The following is a 14234-nucleotide window of genomic DNA, read 5'->3' on the forward strand; positions in this document are numbered from 1 at the left end:
GTGAGAAGTCCAGGTTCTAGTGGTGCTTGATCAACAAGGTACCGTGGCACAAGCTTTCCTTGGATTCTCCTCTCTGCCTTCCCCTACATCTTCATCTGGCAGCTGACTCCCTCATGGGCACAAAATGGCTGCCAGCAACCCCACAGATGTCTGCTTCTCTGTTCATAGTTAACAAGGAAAAGGAGCATCTCTGCTTGAGGTTTCTTAGATCTAGGAATCATGCTTCCTAGAAGCCCCTGGCAAATGCCTGCTGGTATCTCATTAGCCCCATCTGGGTCACATGGCCACCCCTCAACCAGTCACTGTGATGGGGGTGGGCTCTGTGGTATGGCTTCAGCCATTCATCCCACCCCTGTTGCTGGTACCAGGAGTGTCTCCCAAGGTTCAAGCGCTCCGTGGAGGGGCAGAAAGTCTAACCAGGGAACTGGGATGAGGAGGGAGGGTGAAGGGATACTGAGGGTGTCAGAAAAGCAAATGTCTACAATGCAGAAGTTTTTAAAGGTACTCCTGGAGATCCTCACAAGCCTCCCTGGAGACAGCTCTCCTCCCACTTCACCATCCCTCAGGGTGAAAACTGATAGGTTTGCCATCAATTTTTAGTCAAGGGATTGAAACGCCTTGGTGTATTGGGATAAACTTGATATGTTACCTATAAGCCATTCCTAGTAATAGCTAAAGAGATAAAGTTTATAAATGATTTTATTGTTTCCTGTCTAGCTGAACTTATTCAAGGCTATCCCAGATACTTTTTTTGTAGCCTATGTACCTTATTTATTGGACAAGAAGGGGCACTCCAGGGTACTACCATAGACTCTCCACCTCTGATCTGAGGTCTGGCCTGGGACACATCCTGGGTGACCCAGGAGAAAAATGGCCGAGAATCAAGCAGGCCAGTAGCAGTCCCTTCCCTCCACTCCAGACACATCCTCCATCCTCACCACCCCACCACAAACATCATTCAGTTTTGATACAACTATACTCCCCGCCTTCCACATTCCACTGGAAAGGCCCAGAGCAGCAGGTACCACAGCCCAATTTCATCTTCAGAGAAAGCGGGTGATGATGGCTGCTGAGAGAACCCCAGGCCTCCTCCCACATGTCCATATTATTAGGATTTCTGTTAGCCGACCCATCCTCAGTCTGCCTGAGGAAAACACTCTCAAATCAGTTCCACAAATTAGCCATGGTCAAATTTCACTTGGCCATTTTTTGGGTAATATTTTCTCTTTGTTTGTTACATAACTGATTAATATTTATTGCACAGTAATAAGAAAGTCACATAAGCTAAGAAGAAAATTCTAAAAGACACGTGCACCCCAATGTTCCTAGTAGCACTATTTACAATAGCCAAGACATGGAAGCAACTTAAATGTCCATCGACAGATAATTGGATAAAGAAGTTGTAGTATATATATATATACTGAATTCCATATATATATAATGGAATACTACTCAGCCATAAAAAAGAATGAAATAATACCATTAGCAGCAACAAGGATGGACCTAGAGATTATCATACTAAGTGAAGTAAGTCAGAGAGAGAAAAGACAAATATCATATGATATCACTTGTATCTGGAGTCTAAAAAAATGATACAAATGAACTTATTCACAAAACAGAAACAGACTCACAGACATAGAAAACAAACTTATGGTTACCAACGGGGACAAAGGTAGGGGGCGAAGGACAAATTAGGAGTTTGAGATTAGCAGATACACACTATGATATATAAAACAGATAAACAACAAGGTCTTACGTATAGCACAGGGAACTGTATTCAATACCTTGTAATAACCTATAATGAAAAATAATATATATGCGTTTAACTGAGTCACAATACCGTACACCAGAAGCTAACATGACATTGTAAATCAGCTCTACTTCGGTCAATCAATCAATTTAAAAAATCCGCCGTAATCGCACCTCCAGAGAGAATCACTGCGTTTGGGGGTAAGGGTACAGCTTTTCATATTTTTTGATATGTGTACATCCAAACAGATCATGTCTCAAAACACAGAGACAGAATCCTGTGATAAATATTCCTTTGTAATGTATCTGCTCACTCAAACAATTCCTCAGGCATCTCTATCCTTATATCATTCTATTGTCATTATATTTAATCACTGCATAGTAGTCCATCATTTAGATGCACCATGATTATTTAACCTGTCCTCTGTTTGAAGATGCGTAGTCATCCGAGATTTCCAAGATTCTGCTCTCACAAGCAGCATCTTAGTGAGCAGTTTTGTTGATGAGCCTCTGTGCCCACTCAGGGATATTCCCATAGGATGCTTGACAGCAGAAGCATCGTTAGACCCAAGGGCATGCCCACTTTTACAGCATCTAGTAAGCGCTGACAAATTGCCCTTCAGAAAAGTCATTACAGTGCCTTCCCCCCAACCAGCTTCACCTGAAAGCATCCATTTTCCCATAATTTCTTGGCATTTCCTTTAATTAAAAAGAAAAAAACCTAATATTGCAGGAATTAATTTCAAGACAGGATAATCCAGATAAAAGTCTTGTTATTGTTCACCAAACTGATGGCTGAGAAAGGTGATTTTATATTAAAATATAATTAATGGAACTCACTTCTTTAGATGGACCTGGTAACCAGCTCTGAGTAATGAATTTAAGTCTTGTGAGGTTTCCCTGATGGCTCAAAAGAGAAATGAATACAGGAAAAAGAATGAAAAACCCATGAACAGTTACCTGGATAATTCACTCGTGAAATCCTGCTGGGGGGCAAAAAGGGGGGGAAAAACAGTGCCTTTGTATCTTTATATTGATGCAGTTTGGCTCTGCAAACCAGCAGCCTGTGTCACCTGCAACCATGATAATCAACATTTAATTTTTTGCTTTACTTTGAGTGTAATGCTAATAATAGAAGCTTCCATTTTTCAAATGCATGCCAAGTCAGGAATTTGGCGATTAATCTAATCATCACAACATGGTGGGAATTGTTCCCCATTCTCCTGAAGCAACCTAGGGCCCAGAGAGGTTAAGTAATTTGTCCAAGGTCACACAGACAGAACCAGGATCAGAGCTCAGGCCTGCCCGTCTCCAAAGCCCTGGCTGTTTCCACCGTGCCAGAAAAAGATGCTGTGCTGCCCAGGGACTCCCCCAGCCTGCTCAGACGTCTCAGATGAACACATGAGCCTCCCGCAGCCTGGCTCTGCTTGTAATTCTTGTACTAACACTTTTCCCTTTGACTTCTTGACTCCCCTCAGGTCCCAGACAAGCCAATGAGGAGCATCAGGTACATGGACAAGGAGATAATAAACCTCAAGAAAGACCTCATACGAAGCCGGTGAGTGAGCCCAGCCCTGAATGACGCACAGGCAAGCTGACAGAGATAAGCAGGCTATTGGAGGATGCCTGTAAGTCTTTGCCAAGTCCCAGTGCCCCCTGCAACCCTAAGCTGTAAGCAGAAGATTTACAGGACAGTAACCCTCTAAGGGCCAGTGGACAGGATCCACTTCTTGGCTGGACTTTACAGGGAGTACCCGTCCCAGACTTAACTCCCCATTCTGGCTCATGCCAGTCCCAGGCCTAGAATTTCCTCTGTTTTCCTTTCTGGGCCTGAATCCAATTCAAGAGAGTTTCCATATGCTCCAGAAAACTCTCCCCTGTTTGCTCCAGGCCCACAGTGTGGTGGCCAAGCGGCAGATAGACGTGGTCGCAGATACCGGCCTCGCTCCTGCCAGCTGGTGGTACTAGAGGAGTTACTTAACCTTCCTGAGCCTCTGTTTCCTGAACTGTAAAATGGAGGTAGCATGAGGTTGCTAGAAAGACTGGGTGAAATAGTGCCTTTAACGCGCCCCCTTGTGTGGCTTTGAACACAACACCATTCTTACCTTTTTCCACCCCTCCAATTCCTTCCTCCATGCGGTGTGAGCACACGGAGGTCTAAGGCCATGTTCTGTTCACTTCTGTGCGGAGAGATGCGATTTTCTCCTCCTCACCCCTTGACTCCTTTTTGGGACCTAGAATATTCCAAGGTGGAGTCATAAACGGGGCTTTTGGCAGAGCAGCTCAAGGCAAAGTAAGAGACAGAGAGACTCTTTTAGCCCCAAACACGCAAAAGATGTGCTAAGAGTGGGTAAACAGAGGCAGCATGGGCGGGTCTGCTTATCTTATGTGTATCCCAGACCCCAGTGAGACTTACAGCCAGACATTTCCTCCCTTCACCTCCACCGTCGGGAAGCTCTCCCTTCACTGCCCACCCTCATCTCGGACAGAACTGGATGACTGAGCTCAAGAAGAGGCAGGAAGGTGTGGACTTGGAAGCTGGGGAGACAGAAAGGGATGGAAGAGATGAAGAGAGGTGCCAAGACAGGGCCCCAGAGAATAATATATATAACCCTCACCCTGTGTCCGCTCTGAGAGGGTGTCTGGACACCCACTGTCCAGCAGAAACATAATATGTGCCGTTCATGTCATTTAAAATTTTTCGGTAGCCACACTGAAAAATGTTTAACAAAAGGAAATAAAGAAACCTACAGAAGTAAGCCCAATAATGTATTTTATTTAGCCAAATATTCCGAAGTATTATCATCAGACACGCAATCGATACAAAAAGGTATTAGTGAGATACTTTATATTCTGTTTTGAATATGTTGATGAAAGTGATGAATAGTGAAAAGTCCAGAGTGTATTTAACACTTAGAGCGTATATCAACTTAGACCAACCACATTTCAAGTGTTTAATTGTTATGGACTGAAGTGTGTCCCCCCCCCCAAATTCGTATGTTGAAGCCTTCACCCCCACTGTGACTGTAATTGGAGAGAGGGTCTTTAAAGAGGTAAGTAAGGTTAAATGAGAAAGGTGGGGCCCTAATCCCATAGGATTGGTGTCTTCATAAAAAGAGGGAAGGATGCCAGGAATGTGCCCGCACAGAGAAAAAGCCAGGCAGGCGCACAGCTAGAAGGTGTTGTCTGCAAGCCAAGGAAAGGGATCTCAGGAGAAGCCAACTGTGCTGACACCTTGATCTTGGACTTCCAGCCTCCAGAACTAGGAGAAAATAAGTATCTGTGGTTTAGACCATCCAGTCTATGGGATTCTGTCCTGACAGCCCCAATAGACTAAAATAACAGTCAACATTGGAGTAATCCTGCAGAGAATGTCCCCAGCTCGAAGAGGGGATGGGGCTCAGTCTCGGAGGTTCAAGCAGAGCTGAGCTCAAGGATGGCCCCTGAACTTGGCCCTCAGAGTCAAGGGATGAGACCCCTCTGTTAGTTGTGGACGTATCGGCCTCTACGGTGTTGGAACCCAGGTTAGAGGGCTTCTGAGGCTGACGCATGGGAACCTGGGAGCCCCAGGGACCGGTAAGAGGTACAGTCAGGAAGCCAAGAGTTATCTGAGTGGGGGCAACATCCAGGCAGGCAGCAAAGAAAGAGGATTGCACCCCTGAGGACGCACCACCCACCTCAGCAAGGATTTGTACTCTGCTCCACAGTCATGCCTGGAGGATATTCCAGGTTTCGGAGAGAATGTTCCAGGCTTCAGAAGGAATGGTGCAGTGGGGAAGTTGCATCAGAGATGAGGGTCAAAGTACAGAGCCATCTGTAGCCGTGGGCATCGGTCTGAACCAACACCGGCCACACGCAATCATTACGACCACGTCAGTTCTTATCAGCTGAATGTTACCAGCCTTGAGGCTGATGATTCTATCCCAGCCTGCAAATACATACCAGAATCTCCAGAACCTAGGAAATGAGAGTTTCCACAATAATCCATACTGTAGACAAAGAGCTGATAACTACAGGTACCAAGAGGCGCCCTGATCTGTGTAACTTCCAGATACCAAGACTCGACCTAGCCCAAGGAGGGTCACTAGTAGTGGTGAGCCAGCATGGAACCAGAACTGATCTGCTGAATTTCCAAGGAATTTGCAAGTCAATTATTAAACGTGGCTATTCTTAAATTGTATAAACTTACGGTTAAATACATTATATTAAAACAAAGGTAATAAATACCATAACCCAACATTCCCTAATACTTTCATACATTTTACTGCTACATGTCCCTTTGAGGTTATTTCTGGGTTGTTTTTTTTAAGAATCTGTGTGGTGGAAATACTTGGGGGCTCCTGCAAATCTCTTCCTGGATCCACATTCGCTGATGTCATATCAGTAGCTCAGAATCAGCCACAGTGGGAATACTTACACACAGAAATCAGCAAATTGTACAAATCAGGGCTTCCTTGTCCCTCCAGAGAGATGGTAGTTAAAATGCTCCCAAGCACCCTCTGGGGACATGCCCCAAAATGACCGAGGTAGAACTTTCCACTAGCCCAGTACAGTAAAGGGGTAATGAAAAGGTGATAAAGACAGTGGCCTTTCTGCCATCCTTGAGTTGCCAGGCTGAGTCTGTCGTTTCTGCCAGACACATTTACCACGGCTGGAATCTAACATCCTCATCAGACAGGCTTGGGCTCGTCAAAGTGCTGGACATGAAAGAGAATGCGGAAAGGGCCAGGCAGGAAGGCCACAAGCAAGGAAACAAGAAACAACAGCACAAACTTTCCCTCTGGCCGCACTCCTGGATCCCACTGACATTTAAGGAATCTGAGAGGGTCCCTTGAGAAGGAAACACCCTGTTTTCCAGGTACAATCACCTCTCCGAGAGATGCAGACCGCTTGGCTCCATTGCCTAGCACTACATGAGGCAAATTATTAGCAAAGAATATATTGTCTTTTCCACTTACTGTTTCTTTTTTTCAAATCTGCTTCCACATCTCTTAGAATCTAGTCCACCTTGAGCCAAAATACCTTGACTATCTCCTAGAGTTTTATTTAATACTTCAGCCCTCTTATAATTCAATTGTACCATCCCTGGCTTCATGGCCAATTTAACTTGATGCTAAAAAGAATAAAAAATCTAACTGCTTTCCTCCTCGCCTGTTCCACCAGATGTTTGGTGACACTAAGCAGTGCACTCTGCACTCACTTGCCGAATTTCTCCTGGTGGAAATTGACAACCAGGGCATCCGCGTGTGCCCCGTTCTTGGTTGACTCTTGAAGCCGATGATGTGTCTTCCTCCAAAGCTGCCAGCAGCTCTTATGGCGAGTGTTTTAAGGAACATAGACATCTCTGCAACTAAAACAACTGAAACGTTGCACCTGAAGCTACAATGTACCCGTGGCACGGTTTCATTAGGTATAGGCGATTGCAAATAAGCAGCAATGAATTAGCCGCCTCCCCCCAGCAAAAACCCCAGCAGGGCACAGACTATGCACGGGTTTCCAAGGTCTGAGACTTTGCTTTCCAGCTACATTGGGTAGACAGTGAAGCATCTCTCCACATCCAGAGCCCGAAGCCCAGAACTTCGTCATTTAGAAGTTTAAGCCTGATCCTTCCCATTGCCTCTGCCCCAGACTTGAGACTTGCCTGAAAGCACCAGAATTGTTTAAGATCGTGGATGTATATGCTGGTCAATACCCTGCACGCAGGCAAAGTTAAGGCTTTTGAATTGTACCTTATAAGTCATTCAAAGAAGACCTTGGTCCTCCCCCAGTGCCCCCCACATTACATCATCCCGACACCCTGCGGCCAGCGAGCGGGTGGACATTAATGAGTCCCCAGCATGTTCCATAAAGGGAAATACTTGGCCCCACGTCCTTAGCCCAGAACTGATAAACACAGCCACACACCTAAAGGGTAGGTCACTGCTGTGGGCTGGAGGAGCCTGGCTCAAGTTAATTGCATTTTTATCATCTTGAATGTGACCCAGAGGCCCTACTCATTTTTCCCTTTGTTGCTGGTGTCTTCGTGTGTCTTTGACACCTCTAGTTAACTCTAGTTCTAGGGCAAGTTTTCTTCTCTGCTTTTCTTGCCCCCCTCTCCACTGAGGGTGGATAGCTTTGTTTAATTCCTTTTCTTGTGGCTAAGGCTGCCCTCAAGGACCCCAGCAAAAAAAAAAAAAAAAAAAAAAAGAACCAGAAGCTCATGTTTTCAAAGTTAAGCATCAAAATATCTTGAACCCTTGACTCTTTTGTTACAAAAAGTTCCCACAAAACTTTGTTATCTGAAATTCTTTCCCAGATGACAGGCAGTGTGCTCAGTCTTACAGCCAGGCTTGGAGGGTTCACACAGGAGAGTTGAATGTTCGTGGGCTTTGGGGTCAGTTGTGGGTTCAAATCCTGACCCTACCATTTATTACCTGAGTGGCCATGAACGAATCGATTCACTTCCGTAGACTCGGTTTCTTTACCTATGGTGTGAGATGTCGGGGTAACAAGGTCGGCTTCACCTCGATGTTGGGATTTGTGAGGGCAGATATGGGTGAGGGATGTAGGAATAGATCCATGGAAGGTACTTGTTGTTTTTAAGCTGGTTGTCGTGAGAGTATCTGCAAGGATCCAAGGGCAGCGACAGAGAACGTGAGCTTTGGAGACAGAGAAACCCCGTCCTGTCCCTTATCAGCCGAGTGACCTCAGACTGTTCACTTTACTTCTCTAAACCTCAGTTTCTCCTCTGTAGGATGGAATCAACGCCTTCTTTCAGGGATTTTTTGGGAGAGGACACAGTGAGACCATGTGTGTAAAAATCTCCTGTCCTGCTTCAGTCCCTTCCCTTAGCTCCTATAAACAGAAGGGAGACCAAGGAATTCAGAGTCCCACCCACCTGTAATAAGCCAGAAGACCTCAGCCTGGCATCTTCCATTCCCCAGACCTCGGTGGTCCTGGACCATGCGAACACATGCTCTCCATCATTGCAGGTGAGGTCTGCATAGTCCAGGCAATGTGTGATTCTCTCTTGCGGGCAAAAAAAAAAAAAAAAGAGTTAACTCAGTCCTGCCCTACCCTACAAACATAATATTCTCTAGGTCCATCCATGTTGCTGTAAATGGTAATGTTTCATTCTTTTTTATGGCTGAGTAATATTTCATTGTGTCTGTATATCACATCTTCTTAAGCCGATTTTCTGTTGATGAGCACTTGGGTTGCTTCCATGTCTGGGCTGTTGTAAATAGTGTTGCTGTGAAGACTGGGTTGCATATATCTTTTGAATTAGAATTATCATTTTTTTCTGGACATATACCCAGAAGTCGGATTGCTGGGTCATACAGTAGCTCTATTTTTAGTTTTTTAAGGAACCACCATACTGTTCTCCCTAGTGGCTGCACCAGTTTACATTCCCACCAGCAGTGTAGGAGGATTCCCTTTCCTCCACACCCTCTCCAGCACTTATTATTTGTAGACTTTTTGAGGATGGTTATTCTGACTGGTGTGTGAAGTGATACCTCACTGTAGTTTTGATTTGCGTGTCTCTAATAATGAGTGATGTTGAGCATCTTTTCATGTGCCTGTTGGCCATCGGTATGTCTTCTTTAGAGAAATGTCTGTTTAGGTCTTCTGCCTATTTTTTGATTGGGTTTTTTTTCATATTGAGTTGTGTAAGCTGTTTGTATATTTTGGATTTTAAGCCCTTGTCGATCACATCGTTTGCAAATATGTTCTCCCGTTTTGGAGGCTGTCTTTTCATTTTGTTGATGGTTTCCTTTACTGTGCAAAAGCTTTTACGTTTGATTAGGTCCCATGTTTGTTTTTCGGTTTTATTTCTTTTTTCTTGAAGGATTGATCCAAAATCCCATTTTAGGGTTTATTTCTGAGGACCAGTCCTGCATCTAACTGCTGTAGGTCAGTTTCCCTGGGACACATTCTGAGATGAAGATTTGAAGGCAGGTTGTTCATTGGGAAGTACTCTTAGGAGCCACACCTGTAGGCAAGTAAGGGAGGCAGGACTGGGCAAAGGAAGAGGCTGAACTAAGAAGCGATCAGAACAGATACTTCAGACGACCCCACAGGGAGCTCTAGGGCTGGACTGGCCATTCAGAGATGTCCTAGCTTGAGGCAAGAGGACTAGACCTTTGTACTATTGCAAGAACCTCCTATTGGATGCAGGTTTCCTCCAAGGAGGGGCATACCCTTTACTGAAGGGAAGCTCTTTGACAAGAACTCTGCTATGAGCCCTCAGCAGGCAACAGTCTGGAGAAATGGGGGTCTCTGTCTAGATGGGGGATTCTGGAGGGGGGCAACACCCAGCATCCACTGGAATATGTGTCCAGAAATAAAAGCTTGAAGAACAAGGAGGAAGAGGTTATGGAAAAAGCAACTGGACTGACCATGGAGCCCTTTATCCTAGTGCACAACCGTCATAAATTATATCCCACAGATGTGGTAGCCGGTGGACGTCAGTGTGGGAACTGACCTAGTCTAAGGACTTCATGTCCCAGATGAGGAAGCCACAGCCCAGAGAGAGGAATCCTCTTGTCCAGGGTCACAGAACATGTCAGTAGCAAAGCTGGAACTTGCCTCTGCTCCAGGGCCTTTGTTCCACATTATACTTCATGATTAATGTGTATAATTTACAATTTTGTTTAGTTATTTGAATAATGGCCATTTCCAACACTAGATTAAAGGCTCCCTCACAACAGGGACCACATCTCTTTCTGCTAATATATCTCCAGTGTCCAGCACAGTGTCTGGAATGTACTTGGCACTTAGTATATTTTTGTGGAGTGAATGAATGTGTGTCTTGGAATTCCTCTGGCTTTTTTTAGGCATCGGGCTGTGGGGAGAGGAAGGAAGGAAAGGGTCTGGATGCATCCCCAAAAAGATCAGGTGGCTGGGCTGAGTCACGCGGGAACCTAGCTCAGAACGGCCAGCACAGACAGTCCTGGCTTCTGTCCTGTGAGTCCACGTGGGCTCCAAGCCAGACTGTTTGTGTCCATATCCCAGCTCTGCCACTTTCAAGCCACATAGTGATGAACAGGCTTCCTGGTTTCTCTGATTCCCCAAAGCAGACGTTGCTAAAATACTCTCCTGTCACAGCGCTCTTGTGAGGATTCAGTGAGTTAGTACGCGGAAAGCCCTGCCATGTGCTAAGTGTTTGATACGTGGTAGCCACATGAGTGACATCGTCCGTGTTCCCTGAGGGACTGTAACTTGTGTGCAAGAGGATCAAGATCTCATGGATTTCTCCCTGTCCCCACTCACGGGGCTACGGCACAGCTCACATGAGATCCAGAATGTCCCACCCGATCCCGGATTCTGAACCTTGAAGGTCCATGTTCAGGGGCCACTTGGAGCAAATCTGATGGGGGGTGGGGGGTGGGGGAGTCAGGATGGACCATCTGCAGGTGGAGGCTGTGCCAATGCAGCTGTTAGTGCTGGATTTCCACGCCAATTTAAAAGCTCTTCCTATTGGGATAGTTCAGCAAGCCATTATTCTAATGGATGTAACCCCAGGCTGCACGATAAAGCCGTCATCCACCACTTAGCTGTGAATGCTGCCTGCATTCAGCCCTGTAATTTTTTTTGAACTTTTTATTGAAATATAACATAATGCAGAAAGCACACAAATCACCAAGCCAGCAGCTCAATAAATTTCAAGAAGATCAACACACCCATAGAACCTGAACCAAGAGAAGGAACATTGCCAGGGCCCCCAGAAAAGCCCATCATGTCCCTTCCAATCGCTATCCCCCCCCAAAAAAAATCACTGTCCTGACTTCTGAGACGTAGCATCTCCCGTTTTGAACTTCGCGTAAATGAAATCATACAGTTGGTACTCTTATCTGTTTTTTTTCAATCAACGTTATGTTTCTTTTAGAGAGAGAGAGAGACAGAGAAATTCTTTTTTTTGAGAGAGAGAAATTCTTATATAGATTCTTATATATTATATTCTTTTCCATTATGGTTTATTACATAATGTTGGATAATCAACATTACGTGTTTCTGAGACGTATCCATACTTTCTCCCAGGGTTGGAGTTGGTGTTCTTTCAGTTTCTGGGCAGTTTTCATTGTGTGATGATAACACAACATACTCATTCTGGTATTGACAGACATTTGGGTTGTTTCCACTTTGGGGCTATTATGAAGAGCGTTGCTTTGGACATTCTTAGGCATGTTTTTTACTGAGCATATGTATGCACTTCTGTTGGGAATATATCTAAAAGTGGAATTGTTGGTTCACAGAGTTTGTGTATGCTCAGCTTTAGTAGATTCTTCCCATTTCCGGAGCCCTATATATTTTAAAGACCTTTTTAAAATACACAAATAAGATGATTTTTAAAAACTGAAAAATATGGAGAAGTATAAATAAGTAATAGAACTACACACCATTACATCACCCAGGAATAATCCCTATTCGTATTTTTGCACACCAATTCTCATCAATAGGTTTTATAGATTTATGTGCATTTTTTACCCCCCCCAAAAGGACCATTCTGTATACTCCATTTGGTAACCTGATTTTTCACTTACCAATAGATTATGAACATCTTCCATGTCAACAAATGCATTTCCACAACTTCGTTTTTAGAAACCTTTTAGTATGAAAATGTTCAAATATCTATATTTGGACAGAATAATATAATGAATTTCTATGAACCCCTTAGTCAGATCAAAGCTTATGAACTTGTAACTAGTCTTGTTTCATTACATACATCCTCCCCTATTATTTTGAAGCATGTATCATTTTATATGTAAATACTTAAATAACTATCTAGTGAAGTACTCTTTTTAAAACCGTAATCACAATGATATTCTCACATCTAAAACAAATAGCAAAAAGTCTTTAATATCAAATATTTACTCAAGCACAACTACCTTAATAGTTGTATAATATTTCATTGTAGAAATGTAACATAATTTATATAAGCAATTTCCTATCATTGGACTAATTGATTTGTTTTCCTGTTATATAAACAATGCTTAGATGGACAGCTTCAGAGTTACATCATTATATAACTTTAGTTCCTGAGGATAAATTTTTAGGGCATGTATCTTTAAGATTCTCGATCCTTAACTGAAGTCCTCCAGACTTACACTGGGTTTCAGTTGCTGAAAAGTAGCTACTTTATAAATGTTTGAAAAAACAAAATGATATTTTCTCATCAGAAATGAGAGCAAAGCAAAAAATACCGTTTGAGAGGTTGAAAATATCTCAGACATGACTTTTTACCCTTTTCATCTTAGCATAGTCATCAGAAGGAAAGGAGTAATTAATGGAAAGTAAAATGAAAACATAAAGTGGTCACAGAATAAACCCCCCTAAACTTCCTGGCAGTGTCCAGCTGACCCACAGGCAGCTCTTACATCATAAGGACCATTCCCTCTGTAGCACAAAGAGGCTACCAATTGAAGTCGTACTTCTGTTCTTTTTCCAGTTAGCCCCACGAGCCACCTCATCAATTATTTGCAGGAAGTCTAGTGTTTCCCTTTAGCGGCTTCACCTCCCCACCTTGAATTGTCGAATAAACAGCTTCATTGGTTACCTTCCACACCCAGAGGTGGAGAAAGCCATTGCTCGTCACTGCCACAAGGTGTCACTGTCGAGCACAGGTCCTCCAAGATCTCGCCGGCTGTACTGGCCGTTCTTCACTGACATCTCACTGATCCACACCATCTTAGCTCTCAAAACCCACAGGGTTGATTCCATGCCTTTCCCCAGACAAGCACGCTGCCTTCATATGAGAGGTTACCTTTAGGGGCTCCCTTTCCCTACTCAATCTGAGGGAAGCTGCCCTAGTGTCTAACCAAAGAGGTTTTCCAGCCTTTATCTTGTTGAAAAACTTGTAGGGAGAACCCCCTTTTTTTTTTTAATTGAGGGGTCCAGATACATTACATAAATTCAATAGATGGACGATGATGTGGAATGAAATGTTTTCCTGAAGTCACACCTCACGGCAGCCAAATCTTGCAGTCCCCCTCAGGATTAGAAAGACCCCTTAGAAACTTACTTGCCTGGACTCTGTCTTCCTCGCACTTCCCATGAAAACAAGAACAAAGTCAGCAAGAATACTTGCAGAAGCACTTTTCTGCCCTGAGCTTAAAAAAAAAAAAAGTCAAATCCAAGAGCCTGAGAAGTACCAAGAATGAGCTTTCAGCAAGTTCCTTTAGGTTGCACCTGAGGCAGAGTTTTGGGGGGTCAGGAAATTCTGTTCTGGTGCTGCTCTGTCAGTCCCAAGGGTGCCATTTAAAGAAAATGCATGACCTGGCCCTTCTGGCTGTGCATGTGACTGTGTGTTTAGCTTTCGAAGTTGTTCTGGGTCATACCAGCTCCAAACAAGGGCTTCCAGGCAGAACGTGGGTGCAAAGTTAAAGAACCCACTTAGAACATTGCTCTGCAAGATAATCTTTAAATCAATAGGGCTGATTCAGGAATCCATTAAATAATGCCAGATCCAAACAACAATTAGTTAAAAGCAGAATCTGAGTGTCCAT

At 44.1% G+C, this 14234-nt stretch overlaps 1 protein-coding gene across 4 annotated transcripts in view; it reads left to right on the plus strand.

The window, feature by feature from the left end:
• The window catches only part of CCDC60 (coiled-coil domain containing 60), a 224351-nt gene that overhangs the window by 146796 nt on the left and 63321 nt on the right, over window positions 1-14234 (plus strand). For all 4 annotated transcript variants that reach the window (XM_072953089.1, XM_006204909.4, XM_072953087.1 and 1 more), the window contains one exon: window positions 3228-3307. In XM_072953089.1, coding sequence (XP_072809190.1) covers window positions 3243-3307 — 65 coding nt within the window. In that variant the 5' untranslated portion in view covers window positions 3228-3242. The remainder of the gene's footprint in view (window positions 1-3227; window positions 3308-14234) is intronic.

The sequence above is a fragment of the Vicugna pacos genome, chromosome 32 (assembly GCF_048564905.1).
Source record: "Vicugna pacos chromosome 32, VicPac4, whole genome shotgun sequence".
NCBI classification, from domain to species: Eukaryota; Metazoa; Chordata; class Mammalia; order Artiodactyla; family Camelidae; genus Vicugna; species Vicugna pacos.